Source organism: Rhea americana, unplaced genomic scaffold (genome assembly GCF_003343005.1).
Source record: "Rhea americana isolate MKP2758 unplaced genomic scaffold, rheAme1 scaffold_187, whole genome shotgun sequence".
NCBI classification, from domain to species: domain Eukaryota; kingdom Metazoa; phylum Chordata; class Aves; order Rheiformes; family Rheidae; genus Rhea; species Rhea americana.
Genome location: NW_028186005.1, coordinates 1,470,322 through 1,486,666, shown reverse-complemented (window position 1 = coordinate 1,486,666; position 16,345 = coordinate 1,470,322). Strand labels below are relative to the sequence as shown.

Here is a 16,345-nt window from a genome sequence, read left to right as displayed (position 1 = left end):
CATCCTGGTATGTGGTGGTGCATCCATTTGGAAAATTTGGTTTCTTCTCAAAAGAATAACGTTGTCCGGTGGCAATCTGGGATTACAAAGAACAGAGGAATGGTGAAAATGAGTTGAGAAATGCCAGGAACATAGGAATTTGCTAATTCAGATAAGCGTGTAGATGCCTTTCATCGAGTGGAAATAGGATAGGATAAAGAAAACCCAGGATCACTCCATGCCTGTTGCTTTCAGATGTTTATTCTAGTATTTCTCAATTCCCATTTCCATCACTCTCTGTGGATATATATCCATAGATATATATTTACAAATACATGCAGACATTTTTATACAGATATTTGTATTTATATGTATTTATATACATGCTTTTTAAAATCTTCAGATTTCAGGTTCTTTTCAAATTTGGAGGGAAAGTTAAGTTTAATCACTGTGTTGTCCAACTTGAACATTTTAAACAAGACTGTTTTGAGAGAAAGAGTGGACCTTAGAATTTTGGAGTTATCTCCTCTTCTCTGAAATGAGCCATGCGTTCATCAGCTTTTTCTCCAAACACAACAGATCCCCTTTTCAGCCTCCAGCAGTGCAGTGTCACCACTGGGCCTGTGCCCAAGCCTCATTGCAGTGTATACAACATGCCACCTGCTGCTCTCAGAGGTGAAAATGCTTCCCAGTGAGCCAGATAATAAAATTAAAATGTCCTCCTGCCCATGCACAGTTCGCGTTTCTGGCTTATACAAGATCAGCTGACAGCAGGTGTCAAAATCTTACAGCTCTGATGGTGTCTGCAGAGGCATTCACGCTGCCAGACCTCTTCTGCAGGGTTTTTCTGTAGCTTCATTTCTGATGAAAACTAATTGTGAGGTGCAAAAAAGAGAAAGAAGATTTCCATGTGTTCATTTGTTATTGGTAACCCAGGATTTTGATGTCTGACTCCTTTCCCCATAGATAGATCAAAAGGCGAGGTGAGGATTTGAAGAGTTGAGGTCATTTCAAGGGCTCAGCACTGAAAAATAATGTCTTGATAGATAACGCTTCTAGGTAGTCTGGTCTTGGAGCTGCTGTGGATACAGGGTAAGAAAGTAAAACATGATTGGAAGATAAAAAGACATTCCATCTGGGTTATGGTTAGAATTAAGAGAAATAGTCATAAGCAGTTACTTTGTCCTCTTTTCTTTGCTAATGGCTTGTTTTAGTACTATCTTCAGTTACAAGTACGCGTGGCCAGCCTGACATTTAGCTCTGCAAAATAAAAACTACAAATATTTGCAGAAAATTGAGTTGGTCACTAGCAGAATTGCAGCAGGGAGCAGATGGGAGTTGTCTCAGCTCTGCCCATCCTGTGCTGAGGGTCCCTCTAGCTGAGGCTTTTCCATATGGGGTGCCCATAGAGGAGACCATGGCAGAGCCTTGGCATGCATGACTACACACTGTGAAGGCCGTGCTCAAAATACCTTTCATCCCCAATAAATCAGAGGTACCGACAGCGCAACAGCGTAATCTCCCACTCTACTTCTCTTTCCCCCCAAATCCCTGACCTGTTCCTGTCTAAACATAATTAGCAATCAAATACAATCTCCTTTCAAACAAAGGGTTTATAATTAAAATTGTCCTTTGAAAAAAACAAAATCTAAAGTGTGCACATTTCTTTGCAGGGGAGTAGAAAATAAGAAAAATAAAGAGTTCTTGGCCTGGTGCCAAATTAGGGTTTAAAAATTCATGCCCACCATAAGAATTTATATAGCTTCTGAATAATTTATAGGTTGCGCCAGTAACAAGGGGCTTAATATCTGATAGAGATTATTTAATCAATAGAAAACAGTCCAGTGAAAAAGCCGTCAAAGAATTGTAACATGTCAGTCTGGGCTGGACAGTTTTTAACCATTTCCCTGCTGTGTATCAGTCCTTKCATATCTGTAGATATGAAGGGGCATTTTGCAGCTAGAGTGGTAGCATGGCACAGGAATTGCCATGACTTTATCTTTCCTTCCTAGAGGCTTTTCTTGGCAGTCTGCCATTCTAGGCAGATCCCTTGCTGATTTGCCAGAGCTTTGAAATGTAATGAATTTTCTAGCTCTTAGCTGAGTTGGTCAGAAGGAGTAGTAAGTTTATCAGGAATAATCTACTGGGGATTTTGTGGAAGGAGCCRTTCCTGCAAGGTTATTCTCACTTCACTGAGATTGGTGGCTATACCTAGCACGTGTGGTGCAGCTCTTTCAGTTTGTGTGCAAGTCTGTGGCCAGACTTCATGGAATAGACGAGGAGGTTTTTATAGATGTGCACACTCATAAGCCTGGAGACAGAAAAGAGCTGTAGATGTGTCTGTCTTTATAAATGAAATTCCTGCTTGACTTGTGTCTCTGGCCTCATTGATTGCTTAGACATCTTTGTCAACTCAGAAGTGCCTAATTTCTACTGTGTTTCCTGGTCCTAGCATTATTGTCATGATTTTCGTATAATGATCGGCTCTTAAATGACAAGACAGAGTAGTTGAGCTTAGCAGATGTAGTTACTTCATGAAGTTTCTTACCCAGAGGCCCTATACTATAAAACAGTTATCTCTTCAGCACAAAAGATGCAAGCAGTAACTCATGATTTTCCTTGTCTTTGCATGGCTCTTTCTGTGTATTTGAGGGCTTTGCATCTTGCTGGAGAGCACACTTGAAATCCACTGTCTCAGAAGTTGGACAGTGCTATAGGAATATCCAGTCTAACTTCCTGCATAGTAAAAGTCCTAGAACCCAGTGKTGTCTAAATTTAGGCATCTGTAGAAGACTCACCAAGCTTCTTAGGTTTAAGTGAGATTATGCATCATATGTATAAATTTTGTAACATTTAATAGTAAGAATATTAACTGGTTTCCTAACAGGCTGCTAATCAAATGCCCAAATTAGCTGCAGTTCCTACAGCATCAAGAATATTTCCTGTTACTGTTGTTATTTTGCACTTAAAATACTTACCTAAATACTTTGGATTTCAATATCAGCTTTCATCAGAAGGTATCTATCCGTTTAATGCTTTTATAAAAACAAATACAATGTTTTGCCCCAGAGGATCTAATTTGTGTAACTGTGAATGTCTCATAAGTTGTATTGATCTATAAGGCTGAGAAAACAGGAGCTGCAAGCCCACACTAGGATGTAGTGATGGGCTGCTGTGGGCAATCCCATCTGGCAAGAATTTTAGTATTTCACACTATTCTTGCTAATGGTTTGTAGATAGCTTTTCATCTTCTACAAATCACAGCTGGGGTTTTCTTTTTTTTATTGTGCCGAAGTTACCCAGTAACRCATGGCCCTGGTCTTTGCTGTCCCAGACAGTCTTTCTTTAACAGGCATTTTCCAGGCATTGCTTCGAGTCTGCCTGTGTTATTTTGTTAAGAGTTCTGCTGTAGCAGTAACGTGTAGATGTGCTGCCTTGGTGGGAGCACTGAGAATCCTTCCTCAAAGTTCCCTAGGGCCAGGGCAAAGACAGCCTTTASTAAAGTATAGTATAGTCCTCTGAATGAGAGACAGGAATCGTCRCCAAAACTATTTTTGTTACTGTCTTAAGTGATGCATAACTTGGTAGTATTGTAGTGCAAAGGTGATCCCGTCATGGCAAGGACTTTATTGTGCTGACACTGGACAAAAATGAAACAAAAAGTCAGGTTACAATCGAAAACAGAAAATAACTGTTGGAAATTCCTCAGTGGGGAAGTCCAAGGCATTGTCAAGCATCACAGCAAAGAACAGCTTTCAAGAAGGAGCTCAAGRAAAATAATAAGGTAGAACTGTAGATAATATCAAGTTTTCCTTCTAAATATAGGAGGGGGTTGTGTGAGCACAGAAATGTTAAACTTCAGATGAACAAGTGGACGGTGCAAGCTGTCTATGGAGGCTGGTCAGAGGTGGAAGTCAACCTCAGAAGGCCAAGGAAGGAATAGTAGACTGATTGCAGAGTTGGCCACAAGGGGCCTCAAACTGAAGGCAGCTAACCTTGTGTTAAATGTGGTGTAAGAAAGGGAGAGGCAGTGAAGGAGGCATGAAAGGAGGGGTCAAAGCAGAGAGCTGAGAAAAAGACATTGGCAGCAATGTTGTGATACCTATTCAGAGTGGCCATCAGTGGAGCCGGACTATTTATCAAGATGAATGAGACGATGAAATAACAGGCATACAAGGTGCCTAAAATTAGAGAAGATTTCTCACCATGTGGGTGGGTAGGAAAACTGTTATCTTAGAGGTATAATGAAGAAAATATCTATAGGATACCAGTACAACCAAGCTGAAAAGACCTGGAAAAAAAAATGAGTCAAAGGTAACGCCCACACCACAAGCCTGAATGGTAGTCGAGCTAGCAGTATTTCCTGTAGGGACAGAGAAAGAAAGAAGTGAAAGAGGGTGGTGAGGTCAAGAGCTCTGTTTTCGATATACTGAGTTTGAGCTGATGGTAGGATGGCAGAGGTGAAAGCCAACATCTTTCTTTAGTCAGGAGAAAAGGAAGAAAACTCTACTGAGTTTTTATCTGAGTGCCAGAATTTTGCAATTTTTRTTTTTGAGTTTGGGGCAAGAGTCACAGCATATTTTTGTTTTAACTTCTATTAGTGGCATCATAAATCCTCATAGCCCTGTCAGATAGTTAGCGTATTTGAATGCAACCAAAAATAAGATGAACTATGTACAYGTTTGCTGCTGTTCATCAAATATTTACTGATAGTTCCCACAGGAAACTGAACCATCCGCTATGTTTRTAGGAGTCCTACTGGCATACAGGCTTTGGAAAAGATTAAAATGACTGGAAGGATAATTTGCATGGTGTAGGAGCAGTGTGAAAATGGTATAAGTGGGCTGTATGCTGTCACATTTTGAGCTGGAGCAACGCRAAGGAGAGGCTTAGTGCTTTGTCTTAAATTTCTGGCCTAAGCTCCAGAACAAACTGGAGCAGCTGCTGGTTCCTGGTGTAGCCAGACTGAGAGTCACAAAGATGGTTTAAGGCTGCATTTCCCTCCATTCTTCCTGGCTGCTCCATTTTTTTTCACACACAGAAGTCATCCCTCTGTTACCATACTGTGTTTGTTCTTGTTTGGTTGGTTTTATTTCTGTGCTGTTTTGGTACCTAAAAGATTAAATAAAACTGGAACAAAAGAAAGGAAAAGAGTTGAGGCTTGTCGCTTTTCTAAGCTTCAAGCATGTTTCCGATGTAATACCCACTGGTCGTGTAAGGTTAGGAACTTGCTAGTTTTGATTGGGAAGGTGGTGGTGCTAGGATGCAGATGGCAGAGTAACAGAGAGAATAGATAAAACGTTTTGGGAAAAATTAGCTGCTGCACACAATTTATCTACTCCTCTCCAATAGATTAAATCATTCAGTGTATTAAGCATTCAGCATCTTTGCTTTTAGACACCAGAGTTTCATCTCCTTGAAGCTCTGAAGCTTTGCCAGAGGTTTTTTGTTCCATRTGTTGGCTTGCAGCATGGGCATGAAGAAATATCATGCAAGACATGGACCTTTGTGTTTTTATAAAAGCAAGCTGTGGCCTCCAAAAACTTCTGCAACTTCTTAAAGAATATACCCTGTGAGAAAATGTTTAATCAAGGATTTGGTTTTAATGCTGTGTCTGCTTGGCTTCATACTGAGTTGCAGAAGCCTGATGGTTTCTTGCTTTAGCAGTGCTTTCACAAGCAGAGAGGAAATTGGTGGTAGCGGCAGTGTGGAGAAGGCACAAGATACTTATGATCCCAACTCTGTCAGTGGGTGACTTTGTGACCCTGAGCAAGTCCCTTTGCTTCACGGTTCCCTCTCTGAGAACAGGAGGCTAACGCTTATAATGCGTCTCCCACGTGAATTGCAAGGATCAGGAGAGCTTGTGTTTGTCCAGAGCGTCCAAGGTGTGAGAGCTAAGTGCTCTTACGGAGCCTTTTCTGCTAAGACACTCTCTCTAAGTATTAGCGCAGCAGGTGGTGTACRTGCTGCTAGACACAGGCTCGGCCTGTCCTTTCCTTGAGTCTTCTCTGCAATAGCTTTTTAAGAGCGGCGTTTGCCATGTTTTTACAGTGGGCCACTGGTGCCATGAGTCTTGCACAGATAGAGGGTTTTTTTTCCCTTCACAAGTAAGTTGCTTTTCATCTCCTGGTGTAATAAAAGACTAGTCTTGGCCACTGGCTTGGGTTTTTCTAAACTCATTGCCTTGTTCAGAGTAAATGGGAAAAGTAATAATAAAAAAGTGAGATGAGAGCATGTCATGTCTGGAAAAGTGGGATGAGTAAACCAGGGAAAACCCCTCTTCTTGTATAGATTCACTCTCTCACACACACGTGCACACACACACGTAGCGTTTAGAATAGCAGGATTGTGTCAACTATTCTGTGGCAGTTGCATGTGGTGCAACACTTGGTAATGCATAAACCCCTTTCATCGGACTGTGCGCTACTAGCGTGCCACGCGGTGTGCCAGTAAGACATTGGCTTGCGCAGAAGTGGAGGCAGGTGCTGAATTACGCCCTTGTTTAATTGAAAATCTCCTCGTTGGGGGCTATCCTAAAAAAAACCCAGTCATACTGGAGGGAATAGGGTTGGCRGGTGACCAGCTGCAAATCAGAGCTCAGAAATTCTGGGTACGAAATAACCACGCAGGACTTCTGGCGTGATCCCTGCAGCGTTTCTTGCTTGAGGTTGACCACGGGGGAATGCGTTTGCCACCCTTCTCACTCCTGTTGTGCTAGRGGCTTTGTCAGATCCAAATACGTCGCTATTTTGCTTCTCCGCGTCCCCTGGCTTGTCACAGGCACGGATCTTTTTCAGATGTTCTCCTCTGTTCATTTCCATTATCTTATCTGCTGCTTCTGGGTGGCAAGCAAAAATGAATAACCTTGTAAATGCTCCCTGTCTTTCAATTTGTTTTATTTTTCATGTGACATGTCAGTGCATTTTTGTTGAGTGTTTTTAATAGGATGAAGTTGCTGAAAATAAATTGCTTTGCAGTTCCTGCTGTGGGTGACAGAAATGCTGGGTCTGTAATTTTCCAAAACTGTGCATTTGAAGCCAGCATAGAGGATGTTCTGTATGCCTGTAACTACAATCATCTTCATAAGATACCTTCTGTAAAAACAAACAAACAAAAACCAACAAAAAAACTTTAAATTTGAATTTAGGGGCAAGAGATGCACTGCTGTATCCAGCTTCTGCTGGGCACAGTGAGAGAAAGGGCTGTCAAGGAGAATTTTAGGATTGTTTCTGCGCCAGGCTTGGGTCTACCGTATGGGAGATTAAACCAGATCCCTCTTATATGAGAAGGAGAATGAATTATGTAGCAAACCTACTCACCAGAGTATCCTTTAGGCTTGGTTTRCAAAGTTAGGATTGGGACTTAGAGATGTAGACACCCCAGTGCCCATGGCTGCTGCACATCATTTTTTTCTGAGCATTTCTAATCTGCTCTCAATAATCTTGCTCTAAAAAAGTAAGGCAGATAAACAGTCATTTCCATATTATCAATATATGCTTAGTAGTTGGTCTGGCAGCTACCCATCTCTTCCTGGAAATAAGGTAGTCCAGGTATTCTTCCAAGTGTGATTTTTCAGTCAAGATTTTTCTGTTTTTTCCCCATCTCAATGGAAAAAAATTGAGAAACYTGCTTTTTAAAAAATTTGATTATATTTTGATCAAAAATTCAGAAAAATGTAATTTTCCCTAAAGTTTTGAATATTTGTATTGTCCAGTTTTCTATGCTTCTGTCCTACTTAGTTAGCTGTGAAGATAGTGCTAATGTCTGTCTCTTACTGCATTTTCTGCTGCATTTCTGTCAGGTAGGCAAASACAGCTTCTCCTTTTACTGGCTGGGAACAGAGACACACAATTGCACTGGAAGCTGCTACTGAAGTAGGACCTCAAGTCCCACTCTTGTATTTTCAAGGCTAAGTGCATTATCATTAAACCAATTTTACTTTCCTCAGAACAACTTTTACGCCTTCTCTGCTTCCATATTTTGGAGACTTTAAAAACAGGAATAATGAAACCCCCAAATTTATAATACTATTTTCCTCTTTCCATTTCAAATTTAGAATTTTCCTCCCAAAGTATGCTGCTTGAGATACAGAAAAGACAGTAGTCTGTCCCGGGTTAATTGTTTTCACTTCCCTCTCAAATTTGAAGAGATGGATTAATAGTACTAGTAGAAATATCAACTTGCTGTAAAGCAAAGCATTGTAAGATGGAGATCATAGTGCACATACAGTCCTGCCCCATCTGTTGCACTGTCAGTGGAGAAGAGGGGAAACAGAAGCACACACGAAATCTGGAAAAATCTCTTACACTTGTTTGCAAGTTTTCTAGTGGTGTGTCTCAAATAACTGCTTTGAAAGCTCTGTTCACCTTTGCGTTGTTGCTTTGCAGAAACCACCTTTGAGATTCTGTTCCTTGCCAAGCAGCCCTGGAACACATTTCAAAGGAGTTAGTAAGGGAGGAGTATGAGTTTCTGCCTCTGTTACGGGCTTTATGAGCGTAAAAACCAGCTAATAGTGCCAAAGAACAGAAGTGACTTTTCAGTAGAAAATATTCATTTGTTGTTTATGCTTGCTCTTTCAGATTCTGACTAATAAATCTCCGTACTGGGTTTATTCTTTCTCTGTTAGGATATTATATTCTGGGCAAACAAGCAAGGGGACAGTGGAGCAGAGAGTCACAACAGAGATGGGAGTCCTTGGAGGTTTTCAAACAATCTKATTGCCAGTAGAAGTCTATTGCTTAGCCTGTGTTATAGCTGATTTGTTTTTAAGCAGTTCACTTGATCGTGTTCCTGCCGCATCCCTGGGGTAATTATTCCATGCCCACTATTAGGCCATATTTCCAGAGATTTAGACAAAGTTTTCTTCTACTTGGCTACCTCCCATTATCACTACTTAAAACAACAAGATGGCCCTTCTGTGGCCACCCCCTTTCCTTTCAGAAGATTTTGCTCTTGTCAGACTTCCAGAAGTGCTACGTGAGGACTGGGTTTCCATGTCTTGCTCCTAGCACCCCATGTGCCGCATTTGTGCGCTCAGTGCCATGTTCTTCACATGGGAGTCGGGGGGTGGCTGCTCCAGCAAGACACTGTTCTTCAGCAGCAAGAGCTGAAGCCCTTACGTAGGCTGCACACATGCACTTCTGGTATTTTCTTTTAATTTAAACTGTTCAGCTTTTTTTATTTTTTTCTGAATTGCCTCTAGTTTGTTGGCATCTGTCTGGTTCTCAGGTGTCCAAGTCAGAACACGATGTGAGTGCCACTTGGCCAAGTCTGTTTTATAAAGCACCTGTCAGCTTGGTTAAGAGACCTGAGGCTTGCTACTATGCAGTCTCACTCCACAGTAGCTTTTAGAGCAGCCATGAAAGCTTAGCCCAGATTTTTCTCTTCTTCCTCTCCTGGTCTTTTGAGTCATTTTTGATTGCCAGATTCTCTCTCGCTAGAACATTGAACACTGAATCCATCCCTTTGCTTCAAATCATTGGCATGTCTGAAGTCTGCAGAACCCCTCTTTAAAATATTAATCTCTCCTAATTTTAGTTTCTGATTCTCTTCTGCTTTTTTTTTCCCCAGAAGTATTCTGCTTGGCCATGTATAAAAAAGAGGTTTGTTTATATACATAATCTGTGTGCATGAGGGGGCTGGTATGATAGTGTGCTTACAAAATCCTGGCTTTTTTTATTTTCTAGGTATTTGGTGCTAGAACATGTGTCAGGTGGGGAGCTCTTCGACTATCTTGTAAAAAAGGGAAGATTAACACCAAAAGAAGCCAGGAAGTTCTTCCGACAAATCATCTCTGCTTTAGACTTCTGCCATAGTCATTCAATATGGTGAGTACAGTCATTTTCAATAGGAATTTCCTGTGACATAAAAGCACATAATAATGGGATATTATTTCTTGGCACTTTTACTTACTATTAAGTAAGTAGTATTGTGAAGGTCTAAAAGCATTGCATAAAGTGCTGATGTATTTTTTAATTCTTGCCTGACTGTGAGACTGTGCACCAGTCACAGATAGAGTTTACATAGAGAAGATTGTCCATGCAGTATTGGAAGAGAATTCATTCACAGAGAATGCTTTAACCAGGAAAAATGAAAGCCACAAGGGAAAAGCAGTTTAATTTCCATCATTCTTGGGGGCACTTGCCAATAACTGAAAATTGTATATGCTATATCAGAATGAGTCCCTGAAGAAACTTGGGGCAATTAGCAGTACAGCAAAGTCATTTTATGGCTTCCTTCAGTTTTGGAAACATGCTGGCTTCTGGTAACCTTGACTGAGTCCCTTCTAGGCTTTTGAGTCACTGTTGCCTTTAATTTCCTTTCCAGTAGGCAATAATTTCCTTGATCAGACTGCTATTGATACTAACTAAATCCATCAGATGATTTAACCATCAAGTGTGGATAACCTGCACTTTCAGGTGGTGTTTTAAATTGGACTGGTTTTACTTCATCTTCAACAAGTTCAGGTAATTTAAATTATACTGAAATTAAGTTGTTACAATCAATCTGAGCACAGAGTTTCTATACAGCTGCTGACYTGTAGCTGCCTGCTTATTTCTTAGTAATACAGCTCCTCACAGAATGGCTAAGAGGGACCATTTACATAATGTCTGCATGGCTGTTTCTCAGTAGCCATAGACAGCCRCAGATCCCCCCCTCTCCAGTAGGCTGAGGGCCACTGTTAGACACTGGAGTAGAAGAATTTGCATAATCACTATGTAGTTCCATCTCAATAAACGTACAGTGATTTTTCATTACCCCTGTTTTTGTGCTGAGAACTCCCAAACCAGGTACTTGTAGCATAAATGGCCACAGGAAAAATGGATACCTACATATTTAAATTACTCTTCTTCTCCTACTCCCTTTGCATTGCTGACTCTTTCCAATAAGATATATTAATGTAAAAGAGAGCATGTTTCTGATAAATGGAAAGGAGAATAAGAGTCTTTCTTGAAGATATATGTGAAGGAGAGCATACTGTTAGGGGAATGGGCTGTTCAAAGATGGTCGATTGGGGGATGAGGCAGTCCTGAGACCAATGCCTGCTTGGCACAGGTAAGTTAATAATAGTCAAAGGAATTCTCCTGGGAGCTGAGAGCAGGCTGTGGGCCCTGGCTGCAGGAGCTAGGTTTTCCCTGTTGCTGCTACCTTGACAAATTTTATTCTCTGGATTCCACAGTTTTCCTTCATGCCAGTTAACTGAATTGAAGGATCATGATCTTCTCAAATCTACTTGATTTTTCTGAACTCTTTACTAAATAGTGTTCCTTGGCATAATCTTTGGGAGGTTGTACAGCTGTAATTCTTTGCATACACTGGACAGTGTAATCGCTGCTGGGTCTGATTGCATGCATAGATGTTCAGTACTTGATTAGCAGTTATCCAAGAAGACACAAAAATATTTAAGTATGACTGAAGAGAAATTATTTACTCTTTCAAATGAGTATTCCAGAGAAATACGAATCTCAGTTGTGATGGAAGTGTCTATGGAAAGTATGTGTATGCTCATACTAGTCCTCTGTGCTTGGGGTGGATACCTCTTGATGATTCAAACTTTAATAAGCTGAGTGAGGATCATGGTGAAACTGTCAGACAGACAAGTGCTTCTGCAGGTTTAAGGAAATGTGGGATTTCCAAGGCCAAGCACGCGTCTCTCTTGAGGAATTCRTTTTCCCCTGTTAAACATATTGGATTGTGAGCAGTAGTCTTGTTTAGAAGTGAATTCCCTTTCTCCTTGTCAACTCCCACTCTACCAGCGTCTAGTGCTGAGTAAGCGAGCAGTAAGTCATAAGCTCTCCCTTCCTCCAGGTCACTCTGAGACCTGCGTGGTCCGTAAGATGATGTTAGAGTCTGTRTTATATTCTGAACAGTCATGATTGAATCCTTTTCTTAAAATCAGAGCATRCATAAATGTATGTCTGTGCATGTATGTGTGAGCACAGAAGTTAATGTGCTTTCCTAAGCAATGAAGCCTGACCTTGTCCTGTCGTGGGGCAGTGAAATGACAAATCATCTCATCAGTTAGGTTATCCAGTTATGACCATGTTGAAAAATGAAGGCTTCTGCTTTGGTTAATGACTAGATGTGGGTGCCTCTRACACCCTGGCAGAAGAGATTGATGGCGTGGTGTCCTCAGCCCCGTATCGTTGTGCCATCTTCTACCGTTACCTCCCAAAACACTGAGAAATATCTGTGGCTGGCTTTTACAGCAGTACATTATCGCATTCAGCCTTCCCTGCTCACAGTGTATCGATGCYGCAGGATTCCCGGATCAAAGAATCCGAAAGGATTCCCCAGGGCTCCCGTCARTAAAAGGCTTCTGCTGCTGCTGTGGGCAGAGATCACCGGTGTCTGAGGAGGCGTTTTCAGACAAGTAGGCAAAATGCACTTTGAGCTTGTGTCTGTCTGTTTGGCTGTTAAAACAGCATGAGCTTTCTGCTCGTGCTATTTTATTTAACGGAGAGTGCAGAGGAAGGGCGGAGGTGCCTCGCTCGCAGGTACAGTCACTGAGGGAGGTTGGGATAAGGTTGGACATGGGGAAAAGCTCGTGTGTAGCCCCTCGCGGTTTCCCGGGGGACCCTGCTGGGCAGCGTAGCACCGGGCTGCGCCGGCGACGTGCAGGCGGCGCTGCGCGGGACCCTGCAAGCCGCCCGTGCGTGCTGCCCGGGCGCTTTGCCGAGCGGCCGGCTGGGTGCCGCAGCGCTCCCGCTCCTGCTGCGGCTCTTCCCGCGCGCGCGCCGCGGCCTCTGCGCCGCGCGGCAGCGCCCGGGCAGCCGCGCTCACGAGCGCCGCACGCCAGGGACCTGGGCGCGCGGGGGCAACACCCGACTAGCCTGGGAAATGATTTTTGGACGTAGTTAATGATTTTATTTATTTATTTGTAACTGAGCTGCCGCGAAGCAAGTGCCGGGGGTCGGCTCTCTTAAACCCAGGGCCTCCAGGCCGCTCAGGAGCAGCCTGCGTCGTCGCAGCTCACTCGGCGCCAGCGCTGTTTACTGCGCGAAACAGCGTAGGAGCGGGCGGCCGGCTGGGTCGCAAATTCCGCCGTGCCTGGGAGGGTGCTGGCGGCCGGCGGGAGGGAGGGGGGTGCTGCAGGGGGAGGCGGGAGGCGCGGCGCCCCGCGCCGCCTCGGCGCCCCGCGCCGCCTCGGCTGCGGCTGACATCACCGGCCCCGGCTGCCATTGGCCGCGCTCGCGGTTTGTGCGGCTGGGGCTTTCGCTCTGGCCAAGCCTCGCGTTCGGCGTCTGCATCACACGAGCTGACAAATAAAAATATGATTAGAGAAGGTGCCCTGTGGCAAACCTTATTACGGCTTCGGCGATAACAGATAATGCCAATTACTGCACAGGGCGGTGGTGACATTGAGAGGAAATCCCCTGCGGTAATGAGCAGCAAGATTATTATTTCATTTTATTTTTATTTTGGTTAGATTTCTTTTTTTTTCCCCCCGAGCGTGCACAAGAGGGGTTAAGGCAGGTTCTTGATGAATATTGATAAATGACAATTATGAGGGCCTTTTCTCCTTTCATTGCCTGGGGCTGTGCCTGCTCGAGTACGCACAGCGCTCCTGCTGAAGTGTGTCTGCGTGTGCACGGGGGTGTGCGACTTGGAGGGGCTACGGCGATGAACGAGAGCTTTGTTTGAGTTTGCCTTGTGTTCTCGCCAGCAGCGTGGGGTTGGGGTGAGGAGGGGAAGGCTATTCATAAGATAACRCTCCAGGATTTCACAGCAGTAGTACCAAAATCTGTGGTGAGATTCCTGCAGGCTGGAGCTGCAGAACCCTTTCAATAAAGGCGGTACAATCTTAGGGAGAGACCTGGGACATCCACAAGAAATGGAGAAAGCCACAGAATGCCAAGTGTCATGAGAAATCTGTCCTGTCAGATAGTGCCACCCTTCCAGTGACTCTTGCTTTGCCTTGCTTCATTTATAAGAAGTGATGTTACAGTGTTCTGCCAGGATAATCTATTGAATACCTAAGATTACAGCAGCTGGACACATTCAGATCATGACTGAAGGTCTCCAAATGTGAAATCGGTGTAGGAACTCTGGAATTCARTAATACTGGTTGGTATTGCTTTGTCCTGTGGTCCTTTAGTCTTTCAGCTTTCAAATTTTCTTTCATAACATCAGGAATTAGAAAGATRTATTTTCCCCCTGATGAAAGCTGAGATTTTCCAGTAATTGCCCAAATCCAGACATCTCAAATTTGTGATTGAGACTCCCTCTAAAAAGTCAAGAATTTTCAGATTTCCCTTGTATGGCAAACTGGAGAAAACTAATCAAGTACAGCAGCAGCAGTGCCAAAGGTGAAATAACCAGCTCAGCTAAAGTCAAAGGGCACATATTTTTAAGTTTTATTTCTTTTATATAATCTGCTGGAGAYACAAAAATGGCATATCTCATTGTAGGGATAACCAGGTGACATTCTTTGGCAAGTATAATAGTGGTGATCAGATCTGACAGTCTGTTCTGGCTTTGAAGTGTATAAAAATAAGTTTTGAAGCAAAGTTTGTAGGGAGGGGCAATGTATGAGCAGAAATAATCAGGAGAATGATCAGCAGAAATAATTGCAGAAGAACAGACAGTGTTTTAGGCACCCAAGCCCTTCTTCAGGACTCTTGATGTTTTTCCTAGCCACAACTATATTTACTTGTTCTACAGAATTCTGTTAAAACTTGCTAAATTTGAGCATAGCAACCATGACTCTAAACAAAGATTCTTCTGTAGATAAAGTTACACATTCAAATCTCGTTTCCAGAAGCATGCGAAAAATAAGATGAAAGGCATTTTCTGCTTATAAAAGTTAAAAGTATTGCTTCTCTACTACTATTAATTATTTCTGATAAATTATTTGCATCACATTGAGCTTGTGCTGGACATTTTTAAGAGACATATTGCAGAAAAATTATTCTGTGGTTTAGCCCTGCTGGGAGCTTGGGGTCAGTAAGAAAAGCATTTGCAAAGTAGCCAACAATTTGATTATTACAAATGACTTTTAACTACTCCAATTAGGAGGTTTCTTGGTTTAGAAATCTGTGACCTACAACGTGTTGTCATAGAAACTGATACGAATGTTTCAGCTCAAAAATCACTTTAAAATAATGGGTTAGTTCATCATATTGTGCCAGGTGACGTAGGTTCCTTGAATCTAGTATCCTAAGTCTGTGTCTACACCAAACATCATCTGCCAGGCCTAGGCGGCAGCGAGCAGGTGTCTGCTTTACCTCTCCCTTTTACATATGCAGCAATTGCCCRTAATATAGATACGGGGATATTCTGAGAGCGTGAGACAGACTACACTGGCAATGGAGGGAGCTAGAGGAGCAGTTTGAGTAGCAAAACCAGAAAGGAAGCAATTTTGCACCACCTCCAAGGTTTGTACCCATTTTTCTGCAGCCCTTTCTCTCAGATGCTCTCGTGCTACGAGGGAACTGTAGAGCTTTTTAAGAAAGGAATGTTGCAAAGTGTCTGAGTGAGTGTGATTTCCCTGGCTTGGCTTGTTTAATGCCTCCCTTTCACTTAACTCTCCTTTTGAAAGACTTCTCTATGCAGGTTCGTGGGCCGACTTCTTACACCATTGTCTCGGCTGAGGAGCTCTGGGCAGTCCGTTTCCACCTGGATCAGAAATACATGGACTTTTTTCTGCAGGGCTGTGCTGCATTTCTCTTTCATATTCCTTCTCAGCATATGCAGGGCTCAATAGGAAAGTTTGCACTGTTTGTTACTGAAAGAAGCTGCTTTCTCCTATTTTGATTTTCCAGCCATGTGGTAAAGCCCCTACAGCGCTGGAGCCTGTAGAACAATGAAAGGGTAACGAGTCCTCTGCTCACCTGCAGAGAGAGGAGTTGATGCGGTCATATAAGACATGGAGAGCCAGAGAGATCAGCTGGAGTGGGACCAAATTAAATGCATTTACTCTGCAATGTTCCATTAATGCCAAGTAATTACCACATACAGTGGGATTTTTGTTATGTTTTGTTTTGTTCATTCTGGCACAAGAGAATTCTTTCCAAATATGAATGCATGAGCCTGTCCGGGCTGCTGGGCTCTTAGGTAAATCATAACAAGCCTTCCCTATTCCCATATGCTCCTCTGCCTTGCTTCTGGCATTTGAAAAGCTGGCATTACAAAGATGGGAAGTGCAAATGCAGAGAGAAACTCTCATTCCCAATGGCAGTGATGGGAGTTCTCCTATTCTGGTCCAGGCTCCTGGCCTTAGTTCTGTCCCCAGGATGCTGCCTCCCTGGATATAAAGGGGTCCTAAGATGGAGAGCRGAGAAATGTCCCAGCTAGACAAAAATTTTCACCTGAGGCAGAGAACTGTCTTTTGGGTAAATGCCTGGTTGCACTGGCACCCTGGTCT

At 42.9% G+C, this 16,345-nt stretch overlaps 1 protein-coding gene across 5 annotated transcripts in view; it reads left to right on the top strand.

Annotated features, from left to right (window-relative positions):
• Positions 1-16,345, top strand: part of BRSK2 (BR serine/threonine kinase 2) — a 311,178-nt gene that overhangs the window by 208,671 nt on the left and 86,162 nt on the right. For all 5 annotated transcript variants that reach the window (XM_085302177.1, XM_085302182.1, XM_085302181.1 and 2 more), the window contains exon 4: positions 9,666-9,806. In XM_085302177.1, coding sequence (XP_085158303.1) covers positions 9,666-9,806 — 141 coding nt within the window. The remainder of the gene's footprint in view (positions 1-9,665; positions 9,807-16,345) is intronic.